The sequence below is a fragment of the Myxine glutinosa genome, chromosome 4 (assembly GCF_964187855.1).
Source record: "Myxine glutinosa chromosome 4, kmMyxGlut1.1, whole genome shotgun sequence".
NCBI classification, from domain to species: Eukaryota; Metazoa; Chordata; class Myxini; order Myxiniformes; family Myxinidae; genus Myxine; species Myxine glutinosa.
The window spans coordinates 95,093,785-95,109,970 of record NC_136264.1 but is presented as its reverse complement, the minus strand read 5'-3'; the positions used below and the strand labels follow the sequence as shown (position 1 = coordinate 95,109,970).

Here is a 16,186-nt window from a genome sequence, read left to right as displayed (position 1 = left end):
CTGTTCAATTTTCAAGTCAATCGGATGAAAATTGAGGATTTAAAAAACTTGGCCTATGTTGACCTTTTGGCCTATGATGACCTCAAAAATAGTTGGTGGTTGAATTCAGTGACCATATATGTAAATCCTCTTAGAAGTTCAAGTCAATCAAATGAAAATTGGTGATTTTAGAAATTCGGACTATGTTGACCTTTTGTCCTATGTTCACCTAAAATATAATTTGTGGTTGAATTCAGTGACCAAATATGCAAGTCATCTTCAAATTTCAAGTCAATCGGATGAAAATTGAGGATTTTAGAAATTTGGCCTATGTTGACCTTTTGGCCTATGTTGACCTCAAATATGCTTGGTGGTTGAATTCAGTGACGAGATATGCAAGTCCTCTTCAAATTTCAAGTCAATCGGATGAAAATTGAGGATTTTAGAAATTTGGCAAAGTTGGTGACCTTTGGCCTATGTTGACCTTTTGACCTTTTGACCCCAAAAATAGGCTTATCAATTGGGACGACCTATACAACTTGGTGAAGTTTCGTGACGATCGGTTTAGAATTGTGACCTGTAGGCCGGTGACAAACAGACAAACAGGCAGACAGACAGACAGAACCATAAACGCAAGCGACCAATATACTTGAAAAATCTTCGATTTTGCAAGTAATAAATCTCACCGATGTCCCCTGTGCCTGTCCACATTACCCTCCATACTCCCCCACGTTTCCCCTATAAAATCAAGTTGATTGAATGAATGTGTTGATAAAGAGCAGGAATGACGGGCCAAATGCCCTTCTGTGTCTAAGTTCCATGTAGTAGGCCTACTTGACAGGCATAGCGTAAACTACAATTTATGGTCTCCATACTTTATCATAAGCACACAAACGAGGAACCACACAAATGCTGCATTGACAATGTAGTTCACGTGCGGTTGCTAATTTTCCCAGAATCAAATTCAACACAACAAATATTCTCAGTAAAAATGACGTCACTACATTACATTGGAAGCCTAGCAATAGAGGTGTGCTAAGAATAGCTAAGAATATTACACATACCTGCGTTAAGATTAATAACGCCTGTGATCATCAAAGCGACCGTTCCAATAGTAGTCGGTTGGCCAGATCTAGTAAAGTTGTTTGGTTTAGGTTTCCTGTTCCTAAGCACCTGTTCCCTGTATACCTACAACCTTTCCTCATCTTTTTAAGGGCCGTTGTCGCACATTTTCTGACCGGTTGTAAGTTCGAGAGTGTTGCGTTAGTTTTCAGGAAGGTAAAAGTAATATGGCTTTATTTTCAGACGACAATGAAAATTTTACAAAATGTCTTAATTTTATTAGTCCCCTACCACTGTACACCGGAGGGACTATAGGTTTGCACGCCGTCCCTCCGTCCATCAGTCCGTCACGCAAAGAACAGTTTTCCGGACTTTTTTTTCTAAACGCTTAAAGCTAAAGAATTCAAACTTGGCACATGGTTTCCTCATGATAAGTTACAGGTCAAGTTCGAACTCCACGACGTTTCGATCATTTTTGACAAAGTTATGGCACTTTGAACTTTGGGGATTCTGATAATTCTGATGATCCTTAACTCGGTGCCATTTTAAGTTTTAATTTCATTTAAAAAAGATTTTCTCTGCAATAATTGGACCGATTGAGATCAAATTTTCACCATATGATGGACTCAGTCTGTAGAATATTTTAATGGTAATTATTACGTCACAGGTCACGTGGTTCGGCCGCCATATTGTTTTTCGTGAAAACACAAAAACCCCTTTTTCTCTGCAACGGCTGAACAGATCGAGGCCAAACTTTGCATGCAGAAGCAAATCCCATGACGCATACCCATGACGAACAAAAAAAGTCAGCGAGCATGACGTCATGCTACACATGGTTTCAGAGTTATGACGTTTTTAAGCATGAACCTTTAAAACCGAGCTCCTCCCTCATTTTTGATCCAATCGAGGGGAAACTTCACAGATCTGTTCAGCACTAAAATGTCCTTTTGGAATTTGCGATAGGGCAAGTGGTTTGGCAGATATCGTTAATTAAACGAAAATATTTATTTTAAAAATGGATATCTCTTGTTTATTCTAGAGTTCTCCTCAAGCCGCACCGCGCGCCCTCAGCCTCGTCTTGCGAACGGCAACAGCGCGACACAGCGCGCGCTTTCGGGAGGGGCGGAGCCAAGCCGAGCAACATATATATATACACATCGATCATTGATCGTGAACCGGAAAATATAATAAATTACTGATATTTAGCGACTCGAAAGGTTCTTTATCAACAACTTATTTTCTCGTGCTTCTGCTGACCTGTCTGCAAGGTGTATAAATCGAAGTCCCGAGTGCGAATCACAGGTGAGCCCGTCCTGAGGTAATTAGCGATTGGGAACGATTCGGAACCTGTGGATAAATAATCCTTGGTAATTTCCCCAACAGTTTTCCGGATGACAGACTGCTGGTAGGGGACATGTATTGCAGCGCAATACTCAGAATGCTTGTTAATCTTGTTTCTCACAGTCTGAGAGTCCTTCAGGTGCTTTTTTGCAAACTCCAAGCGGGCTTTCATATGTCTTTCACTGAGGAGAGGCTTCCGTCTGGCCACTCTGCCATAAATCACAGATCGGTGGAGTGTTGCAGTGATGGTTGTCCTTCTGGAAGTTTCTCCCATCTCCACGCAGGATCTCTGGAGCTCAGCCAGAGTGACCATCGGGTTCTTGGTCACCTCTCTTACCAAGGCCCTTCTCCCCCGATTGCTCAGTTTGGCCGGGCGGCCAGCTCTAGGAAGAGTCCTGGTTGTTCCAAACTTCTTCCATTTAAGAATTATGGAGGCCACTGTGCTCTTGGGAAACTTCAATGCAGCAGAGATTTTTTTGTAGGCTTCCCCAGATCTGTGCCTCGACACAATCCTGTCTGAGCTCTGCAGGCAGTTCCTTCGACCTCATGGCTTGGTTTTTGCTCTGATATGCATTGTCAGCTGTGAGACCTTATAGAGACAGGTGTGTGCCTTTCCAAATCATGTCCAATCAATTGAATTTACCACAGGTGGACTCCAATAAAGGTGTAGAAACATCTCAAAGATGATCAAGAGAAATGGGAGGCACCTGAGCTAAATTTCAAGTGTCATAGCAAAGGGTCTGAATACTTATGTCAATGTGATATTTCAGTTTGTTCTTTTTAATAAATTTGCAAAACTTTCTAAAATCCTGTTTTCTCTTTGTCGTTATGGGGTATTGAGTGTAGATTGATGAGGGAAAAAATGAATTTAAACGATTTCAGCATAAGGCTGCAACATAACAAAATGTGAAAAAGTGAAGGGGTCTGAATACTTTCTGAATGCACTGTAGCTCAATAACTGTTAAGTGCAAAAAGCAGGGGCACCAAGTTGTTGCAGGATTTGTCGAAAAACAGCCTCTTGAACGAAACAGAATGATTAATTTAAGAAAATCTGGTGAATAGTTCATCGATCGGCACCATATCCTTCTGCCTTCGACCCGATCCAACTTCATTGGATGATGGAGAACAAGCAGAACTTGCTGCAGTTCCTAACCACCGAATTGCTTAAAAGAACCAAGAGAACCTCACACAGAATCACATGGTTGTTGTTGTAGAAGGGTCCAAGACCCCTGAGGATTTTTTTTTCATCCCCTTGGTCAACCCACACAGCTGCTCCATTTGAAATCCTAAAATGATGAGGCTGACACCAAAATGATTTTACATGTCTTAGATGCATCAAGGAAAGGCTATGGTCGAATAATTGTTCACAGTGAAGATACCGTTGTAATAGTTTTGTTGACGTACTAGGTTGGGGGTATCCGTTCTCCCATGTATGAATGAGTGCATCCACATCGGAAAGCCATCACTTCATTTCTGTTCACGAGATTCATGAATTTCCACCACCAGCTATAAGTAGCCACTTTGCCAGCGTACCACGTGGTAACTGGTTGTGATCATTCAACCAGTCAATTGAGTGGCCCTGGTAAGAATTGTTTTATCTGGAAGACGTTCATTGCGCAATCAGAATTGCTACAACTGGAGAATGAAAGAGGTAAATTTGATTTGGAAAGAGCTGAGAAATTTGGCATGAAGCCTGCACTGCCCATACCAATTCACTTTGACCGAAAATGTTCCACACAGTTGTAAACTTGGACAAACTTCCACCGACCCAAGATTCTATCAAACAATACGTACTCCAGAGCCAGCACCAGTTCATTATATGGTGTTCCGCACACATGTATCGCTCGCTACCTGATATACCATCGGTGGAAGAACATGGGTGGAGGACAAACCAACAGACTTATGCAGACCATTCTAAAGACATGCCTACTGATGGCCGTTTCATGGCCAGACGTATTGAACTGTAAATGCACTACCAGCAAATGATGTTCCTAGCGATGTAATTGTGTCGGCAATAACAAGGAATGCTCATTGTTCGTTCTCTTCTTTGTGGTGAATGCTTCTTTGGTGGGTTGTGTTGTTTGCTGCCTGCTTTCTTCTCTTTGTGGTTCCCGCCTGGTCCTGCATGGTCCTGGGATGCACGTTGGTTTGTGGTTTAAGGAGTCCCAGAGGTGTTGGCTGTGAAAGCAGCTGTACCATGGATAAATTAATTAAACATAATCATATTGCACTGCAGTCACGTATGTTTTGTTGATTGTTCACAGTAAAAGCACCAATGTCTAACCCATTCCTGTACCAGACTGTGCCCACGCTGATCGGGACCTCAACAGCCAACTGGGTCGACGAGCGCACCCACCCTCAAACACCTCCACCTTGTGTGCGAGCTTCACATATGGACCCGGGGTGCGTCCCGTTAGCAAGCAGCATGCTATCACTTGCCAAGTGGATTGCTTGATTCAAAGCACTCCAGCAAGCTCTCCAATGGAACAGAGTGCTCAGCACCACTTAACATGGTGGTCGCCATGTATACAATGCTGTCATGATACTCAAACAAATGCTGCCCAGTCCGTCACTTTAAGGTTTCCTCGATCCTCTTGTGACAATTTCCCCAAAACAAATTTATTGTGTTAGCAGCAGCTATAATATTATGCGTATACATAACAGAGTACAGGGGTATGCCTCTGAACATTGAATTGGTTGTAGTATCGTTTTGCATCCGACTATGGTGGCCATGTTTGCTAACATAAAGCACCTCTTTCCATCACTTGCTCCACTTGCAAAGTGGTCGATATGGAATGGCAGGCTTGGAAAGCGATAGCAAGCTGCTTGCTAACGGAACACACCCCTGGTTTCTCTTTCTCTGACTCGTCTTCTTTTCTCTCTCTGTCCTGCATGCCCCGAGTAATAATCTCTTTCTCTACTGTCTGCTCTCTCTGTAAAGTAATACTCACTGCTCACCTTCACTCTTTCATTCCTCTTTTCTCCCGCCTCTGGAACAAACTCCCTCACTCTCTCCAATCCCACTCATCCCTTCAGTTCAGGTCTTTAAAACAGCTGTTCACCACCGTCTATCTCCCCCCCTCCCCCCCCCCCCCCCCATCCAAAACCTTGATCTTTTATACCCCTGTTAATTCACCCCAGATCCACTTTTCTGAAATACCGACTTCTTTCCTGGAAGTCCTAGCTGTGTCCCTGTGTTTTTTTTTTTTAGCTCTCCCACCCATCCCTTCTCACACCTCTTTCCCCCCAAGCCCACTCCCTCCCACAGATCTCCTGATGTCCCTGCTCTCAAATGTTGTACTTGTGTGCTTCCCCCGATCTCCCCATCTTGTCTTCCGCTCCCTTTATTTCGTCTTATGTGTCCGTTTGTTTTTTTGTCATTAATGTTCGCTCTTACACAAGCCTTGATCTTGTATCCCCCCCCCCCCCCCCCCCAAAAAAAATAGGCCTGGATAAATTAGTTCCTTTTGTGGACCCCCTCAATAATTACTACTGAATAGTCTGTGTAATTGCAAATAGCAAATGTAATCCCGTGGGACACTTGGTGGTACAAACATGGGAGTGGTGTCATTTTTTCATCAGATCATGCAAGGTCAATCAGTTTGCATGCACTGAGGCTTGTTTGTCCATGGCGGATGAACGGTGTAAGAATCCATCAAATGTTGAGCGACAGATCGAGGACTCTGACTCGGATGCAGAAGACGAAGAAATAGACACACATTAACTGCATTGCATTCTTGAGTCGTTAGGTTATTACTGATCATGGTTCAATCATCATGGGAAACACGCTCTTCTGTTTCTAATATATCTCAAACCAATTTGGAATGTCAACAAACAAGCCAAGAATTGTATTGTAAAACTCAATAGAGTTATGTCTGCGTTGTTTGTTCAATCACGCCAATTTATACAGCATAGTCTTTGCTGAAGGGGTTCAATTATTTTAGCATCGCTGCATGGGAAAAGAAAATATGCAATACATGTGATAACCATAAAGTTATTGTGGTAAAATTAACCCGAAATAGGCATTCCCAATAATAAAAGTTTAAACAAGCGTTACGCCGAGGTCCCCCGTCGGTGAAGTGATGTGAGTTGACAAAGTGGAAGACGCAAGGCGGCCATCTTGGATTTTGACGTGGCGACCCAATTTTCAATAGCGTTCTTCCTTATGCCTAGATACACCCACACAGCAGATTAAAAGTTGGTACTTCGCTTATTTTTCAAGATATTCCACTCACAATGTTCAGACATACATGGCGGCGGCCATCTTGGATTTTGACGTGGCGACCCAATTTTCAATAGGGTTCTTCCTTATGCCTAGATACACCCACACACCAGATTATAAGTTGGTACTTCGCTTATTTTTCAAGATATTCTTCTCACAAGGTTCAGACATACATGGCGGCGGCCATCTTGGATTTTTACGTGGCGACCCAATTTTCAATGGAGTTCTTCCTTGTGCCTAGATACACCCACACACCAGATTATAAGTTGGTACTTCGCTTATTTTTCCAAGATATTTCCCTCACAAGGTTCAGACATATATGTGGTGGCGGCCATCTTGGATTTTGACGTGGCGACCCAATTTCCAATAGCGTGCTTCCTTATGCCGAGATACACCCACACGCCAGATTAAAAGTTGGTACTTCGCTTATTTTTCAAGATATTCAGCTCACAAGGCTCACATTCAGCATACATGGCATCAGACATACATGGCGGTGGCCATATTGGATTTTGACGTGGGTTGGACCCACATACCAAATTTGAATGCGGTCCTTCACTTACGCACGCACGCCCGCACGCACGCACGCACAGACGGACGGACACACGGACGGAGGGGAAAGCCATAATCCCCCTTTCGCTCCACGGTGCGACAGGGGACAAAAACGTCATGTGACAATGGGAAAAAGTGATTCAGCTTGACTGTTGCAATTATTTTCAGATTTTTTTCTCAATATAGCCTGGTGACCTTATTTTTTTTACTCTTGAGTATTTATGATACACCATTAAATTGGAAATTCGATCTCCTTTCTAATGATATAAAATACTTATATGTTTTACTCGTGGGGTATGCTTACACATTGTGTAAGCAATAACAAACCCTGCATCCTGCATAGGTATATAATAAATAGAAGCTTTATGATTATAGGGAAGCTTCACCTACCTGTTGCTAGATATCAATTTAGGTGTATTTATTTATTCATTTCTTTTATGGACCCGTTTACTGTTTTTACATCACTTTTCATTGAGATTTTTATTTCACCGTTGACAGTTATAGAAAGTACAATTCTCAAATGCTAGATATCGATTGAGGTTACTTTTGTTTTGTTTTTTTACGTCTGTGTTTACAGTTTTTTTTAACGTAAATTTTCATTGACGGACGCTTTCCAATGGTCCTGGTATTTTTCCTGGTGTACCGGCTTCGATGTCCGTTGGCATGGCAAATTTAAACTTTCTACGACACCCGGAAGGTACCGAACAGTAATATCAGTCAGCCAGTAGTTCAAAAGAGCTATATACATATATATATATATATATATATATATATATATATATATATATATATATATATATATATATATATATATATAAAATGCCCATATATTTCAACTTTTGGCTGTTAAACCTGAACCACACCCTTAAATTTTAAGTATGAAAAATGAGTAATTTTTATGCATATTTGAATGTGCGACTATGCAGTATACAATGTCATCTACACAAAAAGTGATCCCACAATTTAGTTCCACTCTCACCAGGCCATGACCCTGAGGGATCGTACTAACAGGATACATACTCAAACCAAGCCTGTGGTGCAAAGTAAGCGAACTCGTTTTTCACTGGCTCCGCGTCCTTGACAATAAGGCCGTTTCAATGTCGTCATCGCAAATATTTGAATCCAAGTCATCTGACTGCATCATCCGCATCAACGTTGGCGCAGAGTTTCACATATCTACCGCACGTACAGATTTCACTGTATTGTAGAACCTGTTTTACGAAGAACATGTCAGGAACTTGAGGCATTTGTCTGTAAATTGTTGAATGCAAAATTAAATTTTTATATTGAAGTTCACCTGGTATTTGACACTTACAAGAATGAGTCATTAAAAACTGCAATAAGAGAACACCAGAAAAGATCATATCCAGTTCAGTACAACATTACTTCGCCTATAACTTGTGTCACATGAAAAAACTAGAACGGCATTTGGTAGAGAGCATACCTCCACCAGGCAGAATGGTTTACGTTTTGTATCCCACTGATAGGTCGGATCTGGATCCAGACCTGAACCAAAATCTGATTGGCTTGTTCTTGTCACCGACCCAACTCATCCACCTAGTTTTGTCATAAGTCGTACACAACTTTTTGAAATATCATGCTATATATAGTTTTTGGCCCTATCACTCAATGGTGAAGAAACACTTAAAATTGTATCAGATCCAGATTCGGTTCTTCACCAACATCGAATCATTTTGTCCTCGTCACAAACCCAAACTCTCCACGAAATTTCAGTCGAATGCGTCCACAACTTTTTGAGATATCCTGTTCACAGACAAACAGACAAACCATCAGGGATGAAAACATAACCTCCACCCACCTTCGGTGGGGGAAGCAACAAAAGATGAATTAATAAATTTTCGTGCTGAAGAGCTTGTGGAATATGCCAAGAAAAATAAAAAGTTGGTAGGCAATGCATTAAAGGCGAGTCACATAGACGTAACATGCCTAGAGGAAGCAGATACAAAGATTATATTGGCTAATTGTCTGGCTAATTGAGGAGGACACACACAGTCCACCTGGCTAATTGAGGAGCTAAAAAACTAGACATAGCTTATATTTGCTTGACACTGATGTTATGTAGGTCCTTGCACTCCGAGGATATACCCCATGCTTCCACCAGATTTAGGACTCATCATTGGACATGGTATAGAGGCAATATGTGAGCCTTTGTCCCAAAAACCACGCACTTGAACCACTGAAGGCCTCTGCGTTGTCTGGCTTTCATGCCTTATCAGGAGCAGATAGATGTCACAGGATCATTTGCTGGTAAGGGTAAAGTGACATGGTGGCAAGCTTTCAGTTCAACAAGCGACGGTGTTCTGGAAGCTTTATGAAAGCTGGGAAGTTCACCATCTGTCTCTGAAGAGGTGATGCATGCACTCAAAAATATTGGCTGCCTAGTGTACCGTATGTGCCACAAACAAATATGGCAGACATTAATGATGTGAGGTGGTGGCTATTTACAAAGAAACAACTTCAAAGTGAGAGACTTCCACTGACAAGAGGATCTCTATACCCTGTAAATCAGAGGGATAATCTACAGGCAATTCAATGGCATCAAGACATTCGGCAATATCCCAAACTCCCATCACCTTCAAATCTTGGATGGAAACAAGTTGGAGATAGATTCGGGCCTATTGTATGCATGGTGCCCTATGCTCCTGGTACTATTTTGGAACTTTGCAGGTGTTGGTGTGTGCAATGTACAGTAGGTGTGTTCCACGATGTACAGTCACTTGAAAAAGTAAGTACACCCCATGTAAAGTTTTGACTTTTTCAACATATTTCAACATACAGCTATTTGATCTTCATTTCAACAATATTGATAGATAAAGGTGATATAATATAACAAATATCATGAAACATTTACATTTTGTAGTCCATTGTATCATTTAAATAAACATAAATGCAAATTTCGCATGTGGAAAAAGTAAGTACACCCTTGGCTCCAATAGGTGGTATTGCCCCCTTTGGCAGAAACAACCTCAAGTAGGCGTTTCTTATAACTGTTTACCAGTCTCTGACATCGACTGGGAGAAATTTTTGCCCACTCCACCACGCAGAATTCTTTCACCTGTGCAATGTTTGAGGGGTTTCTTGCATGCACAGCTCGTTTCAAATTCCCCCACAACATCTCGATGGGATTTAGATCCGGGCTTTGACTTGGCCATTCCAGAACCCTCCATTTCTTTCTTTTCAGCCATTTCTTGGTGGATTTACTCCTATGTTTAGGGTCATTGTCATGTTGCAAGGTCCACCTTCGGTTGAGCTTCAACTTTCCGACAGATGGCCTCACATTATCCTCAAGCACCCTCTGGTACAATGAAGAATACATAGTGGATTATATGATGATGAACTTCCCAGGCCCTGATGCAGCAAAGCTGCCCCAAACCATAATATTTCCACCACCATGCTTTACAGTTCGTATCAGGTTCTTGTGGTCAAATGCTGTCTTTGGTTTTCGCCAAACATGTCTTCTGGTACTGTGGCCAAAGAGCTCTACCTCCGTCGCCTTCATCGCCCCATCGTAGGGCGATGAAGACTCATCTGCCCAGAGCACATTGTTCCAGAAGTGCTGGTCTTTGCCTAGGTGTTCATTGGCAAACTTTAGTCTTGCCCTGATGTTCTTTCTGGACAACAAAGGTTTCCTCCTGGCACACCTCCCATGTAGATCAAATTTGTGCAGCCTCTTTCTAATGGTAGACTCGTGCACTTTGACATCAACAGTGGCAAGAGCTACCTGTAGGTCCCGTGATGACATTCTGGGGTTCTTAGAGACTTCTTTCAGCATCTTGCGGGCTGCTCTCGGGCTGAACTTACTGGGGTGGCCTGGCCTGAACAAGTTGGCAGTTGTGTGGAATCTTCTCCACTTGTAGATGCTCTTCCGGACAGTCGAATGATTGATTTCAAATTGTTTGGAGGTCTTTTTAAATCCCTTCCCAGACTCGTAGGCATCTATAACCTTCTTTCTGAAGGCCTCAGAGATTTCTTTTGATCTAAGCATGGTGACGCCGCACACTTCAACAACAAAGAGCAAACCAAACGAAATGTCTGAGGTTTAAATAAGACAGGTTCCTCCAAGATCCTCTCTAACGATGTTCTAATCATTTGCACCTGAGCTGGTGTACCTGATTCTAATTTTAGGTATTTGAAGCAGTGATAAATGTAGGGGTGTACTTACTTTTTCCACGTGCGAAATTTGCATTTATGTTTATCTAAATTATACAATGGACTACAAACTGTAAATGTTTCATGATATTTATTATATTATATCACCTTTATCTATCAATATTGTTGAAATGAAGATCAAATAGCTGTATGTTGAAATATACACAAAGAATTAAGTTAAGCACCCCTACACAACGAATTAAGGTAAGCACCCCCTAATATATATTCTTTGTGTATATGTATACATTGGCATATATTCTAAGGTATGTGAGATCAAATAATGATTGGTATGACATTAGCAATTATCCATTGATGAAATGCAGATGAGTGCACTCATCTGCGACGCCCATCGAGTCAGTGATCCGATCACGTGGGTCCTACACACGTTATTGACGCAAAGATCGCTAGAGGTCTTCTCAGAACAATGACTGTACGTTAGAAAACATAAACGTCATCCACACTGTCCGTGATGGACCTATAGCTCCATACTTAAATTGAGGTGAAAATATGCCTAAAATTCCCAAAAAATTTCACCTTAAATTATTCAGAATAACATATTGAAAACGGCATGATTGTTATGTTTTTATGTGACCATAATATCACTTCTCCAGAAAATATAGCAATATCATGGGTATATTACACTGTTTTGACGACAGCAAACTTGTAATGTGCGAGGTTGTAAAAAAACGGGGGGGGTGCTTAACTTAATTCTTTGTGTATATGTTGAAAAAGTCAAAACTTTACATGGGGTGTACTTACTTTTTCACGTGACTGTATCTGCAAGACAAATAAACTGAAGTGCACATAAATGTGCAACTGCAGCGGAGATGAGGAACTCTGCGACATCTTTGATGCTGATGTTGCAGATTCAGATGATTTGGATTAAAATATTAGCGATGATGACATTGAAACAGCCTAAGCTACATTACTCTCATCTCATATGTTTCATTGGATTGTTTATTTGTGTATTGCATTTATGTTTTGAATCCATTTCATGAATGTATAATTCTAGTTGGCATAATAAATAAATAAATAAATATATTCATGCTCACTATAATTCATAGACCGGTGTTTGTTTGTGTGTTTGTCGTGCTACTCCTATAGTTCTGACCTGATTACATCCTACATAGTATCAGCATGACCTCAAATAGTGTATAGGGGTGTATTTATCCTTGCCGGTTGTCCTGGGGGACAAGAGGAGGGAAGCAAATTCTCTATGTAAATGTTTATCGTGTAGCGCTGACTCCAGGTGGGAGAGGGTATTACAAGCCCCCCCACCCCCTATCAGTCCAGTATTCTTCTCCCTAACCCATATTACCCCACGCTTTTTGAAAGAAAAAAAAAACGGCCGAATTTTTAAATCAGCCCATCTGTCTTTAATCAGCCCAAACACCATACACTTTTCATCATACACTTTTCATACTCATTTTCACTCCTCACCTTTACATTCTCTCTCTTTCATTTCTCTTTCCTCACATTTATCAATGAAGTTATTTTATTTAAGGTCTGGCCTCAATGAGGACTTTATAGTCCATGACTGGAGCCTTCAACATAAAAAAAATGCAATCAACATTGGGAGATGCATGTCATATGTAACAAAAACAAGATCAAAAGTCTAACGGCTGCATAGCCGGGCTTGTAAAATATTATAAACCACAAACACACATGATAAGCTTTTTAAACAGTCGCTAATGCTGTTTTTAACATTAAACAAAGAAATTTGGAGGAATCCAGACATCCATGAGGTAAGTTTTACTTATAGAACTGAGCGAAGATCTACTGCAATCTATACACCCCATAAGGGTTGGAGGTGTGCTCATTTACCAGGCAGCTAGCTAGCGCTTGCCAAGCCAGCCATTCCTTAAGGGTTTTGAATGGAGTGCTTGCTCAAATGCTTTAACCACTTGGCGATCTCTCCACAATAAACTTGGTAAATGAACACACACCTAATGTTCTTGAGACCCGATCATAGAGAGACTGTAATCTATATATCCCAAAGAGGAATGATCTTTCATGCCGCTCTCGAAGTGAGCGGGTGTTTACGCCGTAATGACGTCATATACGTAATGACGTAGCATGACGGCCGGACACAAAACTTCCGCTACTTTAATATATATAAGATATATATATTTAACCTCGAGTAACGTTGCAGTCACTACAAAGGGATTAGTCTTACGATTAGATTTACTATAATAATAATAACGTTACATTATTATTACGAAAATTATATATATATTTTTTAACAGAGGTGAATTCCTTACTTCCGCTTTTACACTGCTTCAATCCATCAACTTTCCCTTCATGACATTAGGATTAAAGTGTTATGGTTATATTTACTATGATATTATTATTACTATGAAAACGATATGACTGAAACAATAGTTTTCTCGATAGACAAACATTGGCAGTAGATTGGGCCGCACTGAAGAGCTCAGTGACATTCAACATGGCACCTTCATAGGATGCCACCTTTCCAACAAGAGAGTTCGTCAAATTTTTGCCCTGCTAGAGCTGCCCCGGTCAACTAAGTGCTGTTATTGTGAAGTGGAAACGTCTAGGAGTAACAACAGCTCAGCCGTGAAGTGGTAAGCAACACAAGCTCACAGAACGGGACCGCCGAGTGCTGAAGCACGTAGCACGTAAAAATCGTCTGTCCTCGGTTGCAACACTCACTACCGAGTTCCAAACTGCCTCTGGAAGCAACATCAGCACAACAACTGTTCCTTGGAAGCTTCATGAAATGGGTTTCCATGGCCGAGCAGCTGTACACAAGCCTAAGATCACCATGCGCAATGCCAAGCGTCGGCTGGAGTGGAGTAAAGTTCACCGCCATTTGACTCTGGAGCAGTGGAAACGCGTTCTCTGGAGTGATGAATCAGGCTTCACCATCCGGCAGTCCCACGGACGAATCTGGGTTTGGCGGATGCCAGGAGAATGCTGCCTGCCCAGATGCATAGTGCCAACTGTAAAGTTTGGTGGAGGAGGAACAATGGTCTGGGCTGTTTTTCATGGTTCAGGCTAGGCCCCTTAGTTCCAGTGAAGGGAAATCTTAACACTACAGCATACAATGACATTCTAGACGATTGTTTGCTTCCAACTTTGTGGCAACAGTTTGGGGAAGGCCCTTTCCTGTTTCAGCATGACAGTGCCCCCATGCACAAAGCAAGATCCACACAGAAATGGTTTGTCGAGATCGGTGTGGAAGAACTTGAATGGCCTGCACAGAGCCCTGACCTCAACCCCATCAAGCACCTTTGGGATGAATTGGAATGCCGACTGCGAGCCAGGCCTAATCGCCCAACATCAGTGCCTGACCTCACCAATGCTCTTGTGGCTGAATGGAAGCAAATCCCCACAGCAATGTTCCAACAACTAGCGGAAAGCCTTCACAGAAGAGTGGAGGCTGTTATAGCAGCAAAGGGGAGGGTGGGGAGGGGGATGGGGAGAGGGGGATGGGGGGAGGGGGGGGGGGCGGACCAACTCCATATTAATGCCCATGATTTTGGAATGAGATGTTCGATGTTCGGGTGTCCGCATACTTTTGGTCATGTGGTGTACTTGTCAAAAATGTTTTTTTACCAAGTCACAAACAGACCCAGATGCAATGTCCTCCTCTCTGGCGAATGTAAAAATTCAAGACTGGTTAGATTTGTTGTAATACAGAACTCACCTGTGCTGCAATCACATCAATTTACCTAGTACCTGTATTAATCTGAGGTGGTGCTGGTGGTTTGTGTGCATCCTGTGACTGCCGATTGCATCATTTTCTGGGGGCGCAGCGGCTGCTGATGCAATACCTCTCTATAACTAGTCATCTGGTACTCATTTTTCCGACCTCGGAAGGTCAACCCACGTGATGTTAATTCAACGACATGAAGGTGGTTCAAACTCACGACTGTTGATTAAACCAACACCAGGCTTATTTTTCTTAAAATTAATTTTTCAAAAATAATGGTCTTTTATCACCCAAAAAGCTAATGCACGCCACACAGTCTGACAAAGTTTGTACGTTTTGACGCTTTGGTTGCAGAAAAGTCCTTGATTTTCATCCCTGGCCAATTGTCTACAGCGAATGGGTTATTAGTATGGAATCGGCACCTGAATCGCTACAACCATCCAAAGACAAATCGTATGACTTATCCGTGTACCTGAGTCCTGTACAACAAGAAAATACACATGTAACGTCTCACGAACTGAACTGACCGGAGATGATGGAGCTTTCTTATGAAACGTACCAGTGTGGTGTGCAGCCATCTCACGTGGTCGTCACGCCGAACAAAAGGCAGCTCTGCCGGCCAAATGGCAAGGATCGAGAATGAGCGAACGAAGGAGGAAGAGCAGCACGTGGAGCGAGAGGACGTGACACAGCGGAGCACAGGAGGGGATTTGTGAGCCGGCTCTGGGTGTGCGCGAGCACGTGCTGTGCTCGAGGCCGCCGGGTGGCACGAGGGCGGAAAAAGGCGGGGAAATCCCGAGGCCTGAGAACTGGGACATCCTGTCGCAGGGTGCTCGCCTTTTACAGGTAACATGACTCTTCAAAATGATTCACCAATTATTCATTTATACTTGTGCTCTTGTTTCTGCGTTAAACTCGATCTCACCAAGAGCTTTAAGCAAAATAGTCCGTATAGGCCATAGGCACCGTTTGTCTCTTGTACTTTTCCTACTCCTGTGCAAAAAGCACCTTTTATTCGGAAAATGTATCAAAATATATAATGGAAGTCGAGTCCGTTTGTCGCAACGTTTAATTCATGTCCGCTCTTAAATTACAGAAGAAAACGTTTCCAAGTGACTTTTACCATGGCAACCCCGTACAATTTCCTTCATTTCTGCATCGACAGTTAGGTTTTGGCAAACAGTTTT

The 16,186-nt window shown here is 42.2% G+C and overlaps 1 protein-coding gene across 1 annotated transcript in view; it reads right to left on the bottom strand.

The window, feature by feature from the left end:
* LOC137425011 (6-phosphofructo-2-kinase/fructose-2,6-bisphosphatase 4) overlaps window positions 1-15,668 on the bottom strand; it is a 94,255-nt gene extending 78,587 nt beyond the window's left edge. Inside the window, exon 1 of the mRNA XM_068113000.2 lies at window positions 15,559-15,668. Coding sequence (XP_067969101.2) covers window positions 15,559-15,577 — 19 coding nt within the window. The 5' untranslated portion in view covers window positions 15,578-15,668. The remainder of the gene's footprint in view (window positions 1-15,558) is intronic.
* Between the last annotated feature and the right edge of the window lie 518 nt (window positions 15,669-16,186).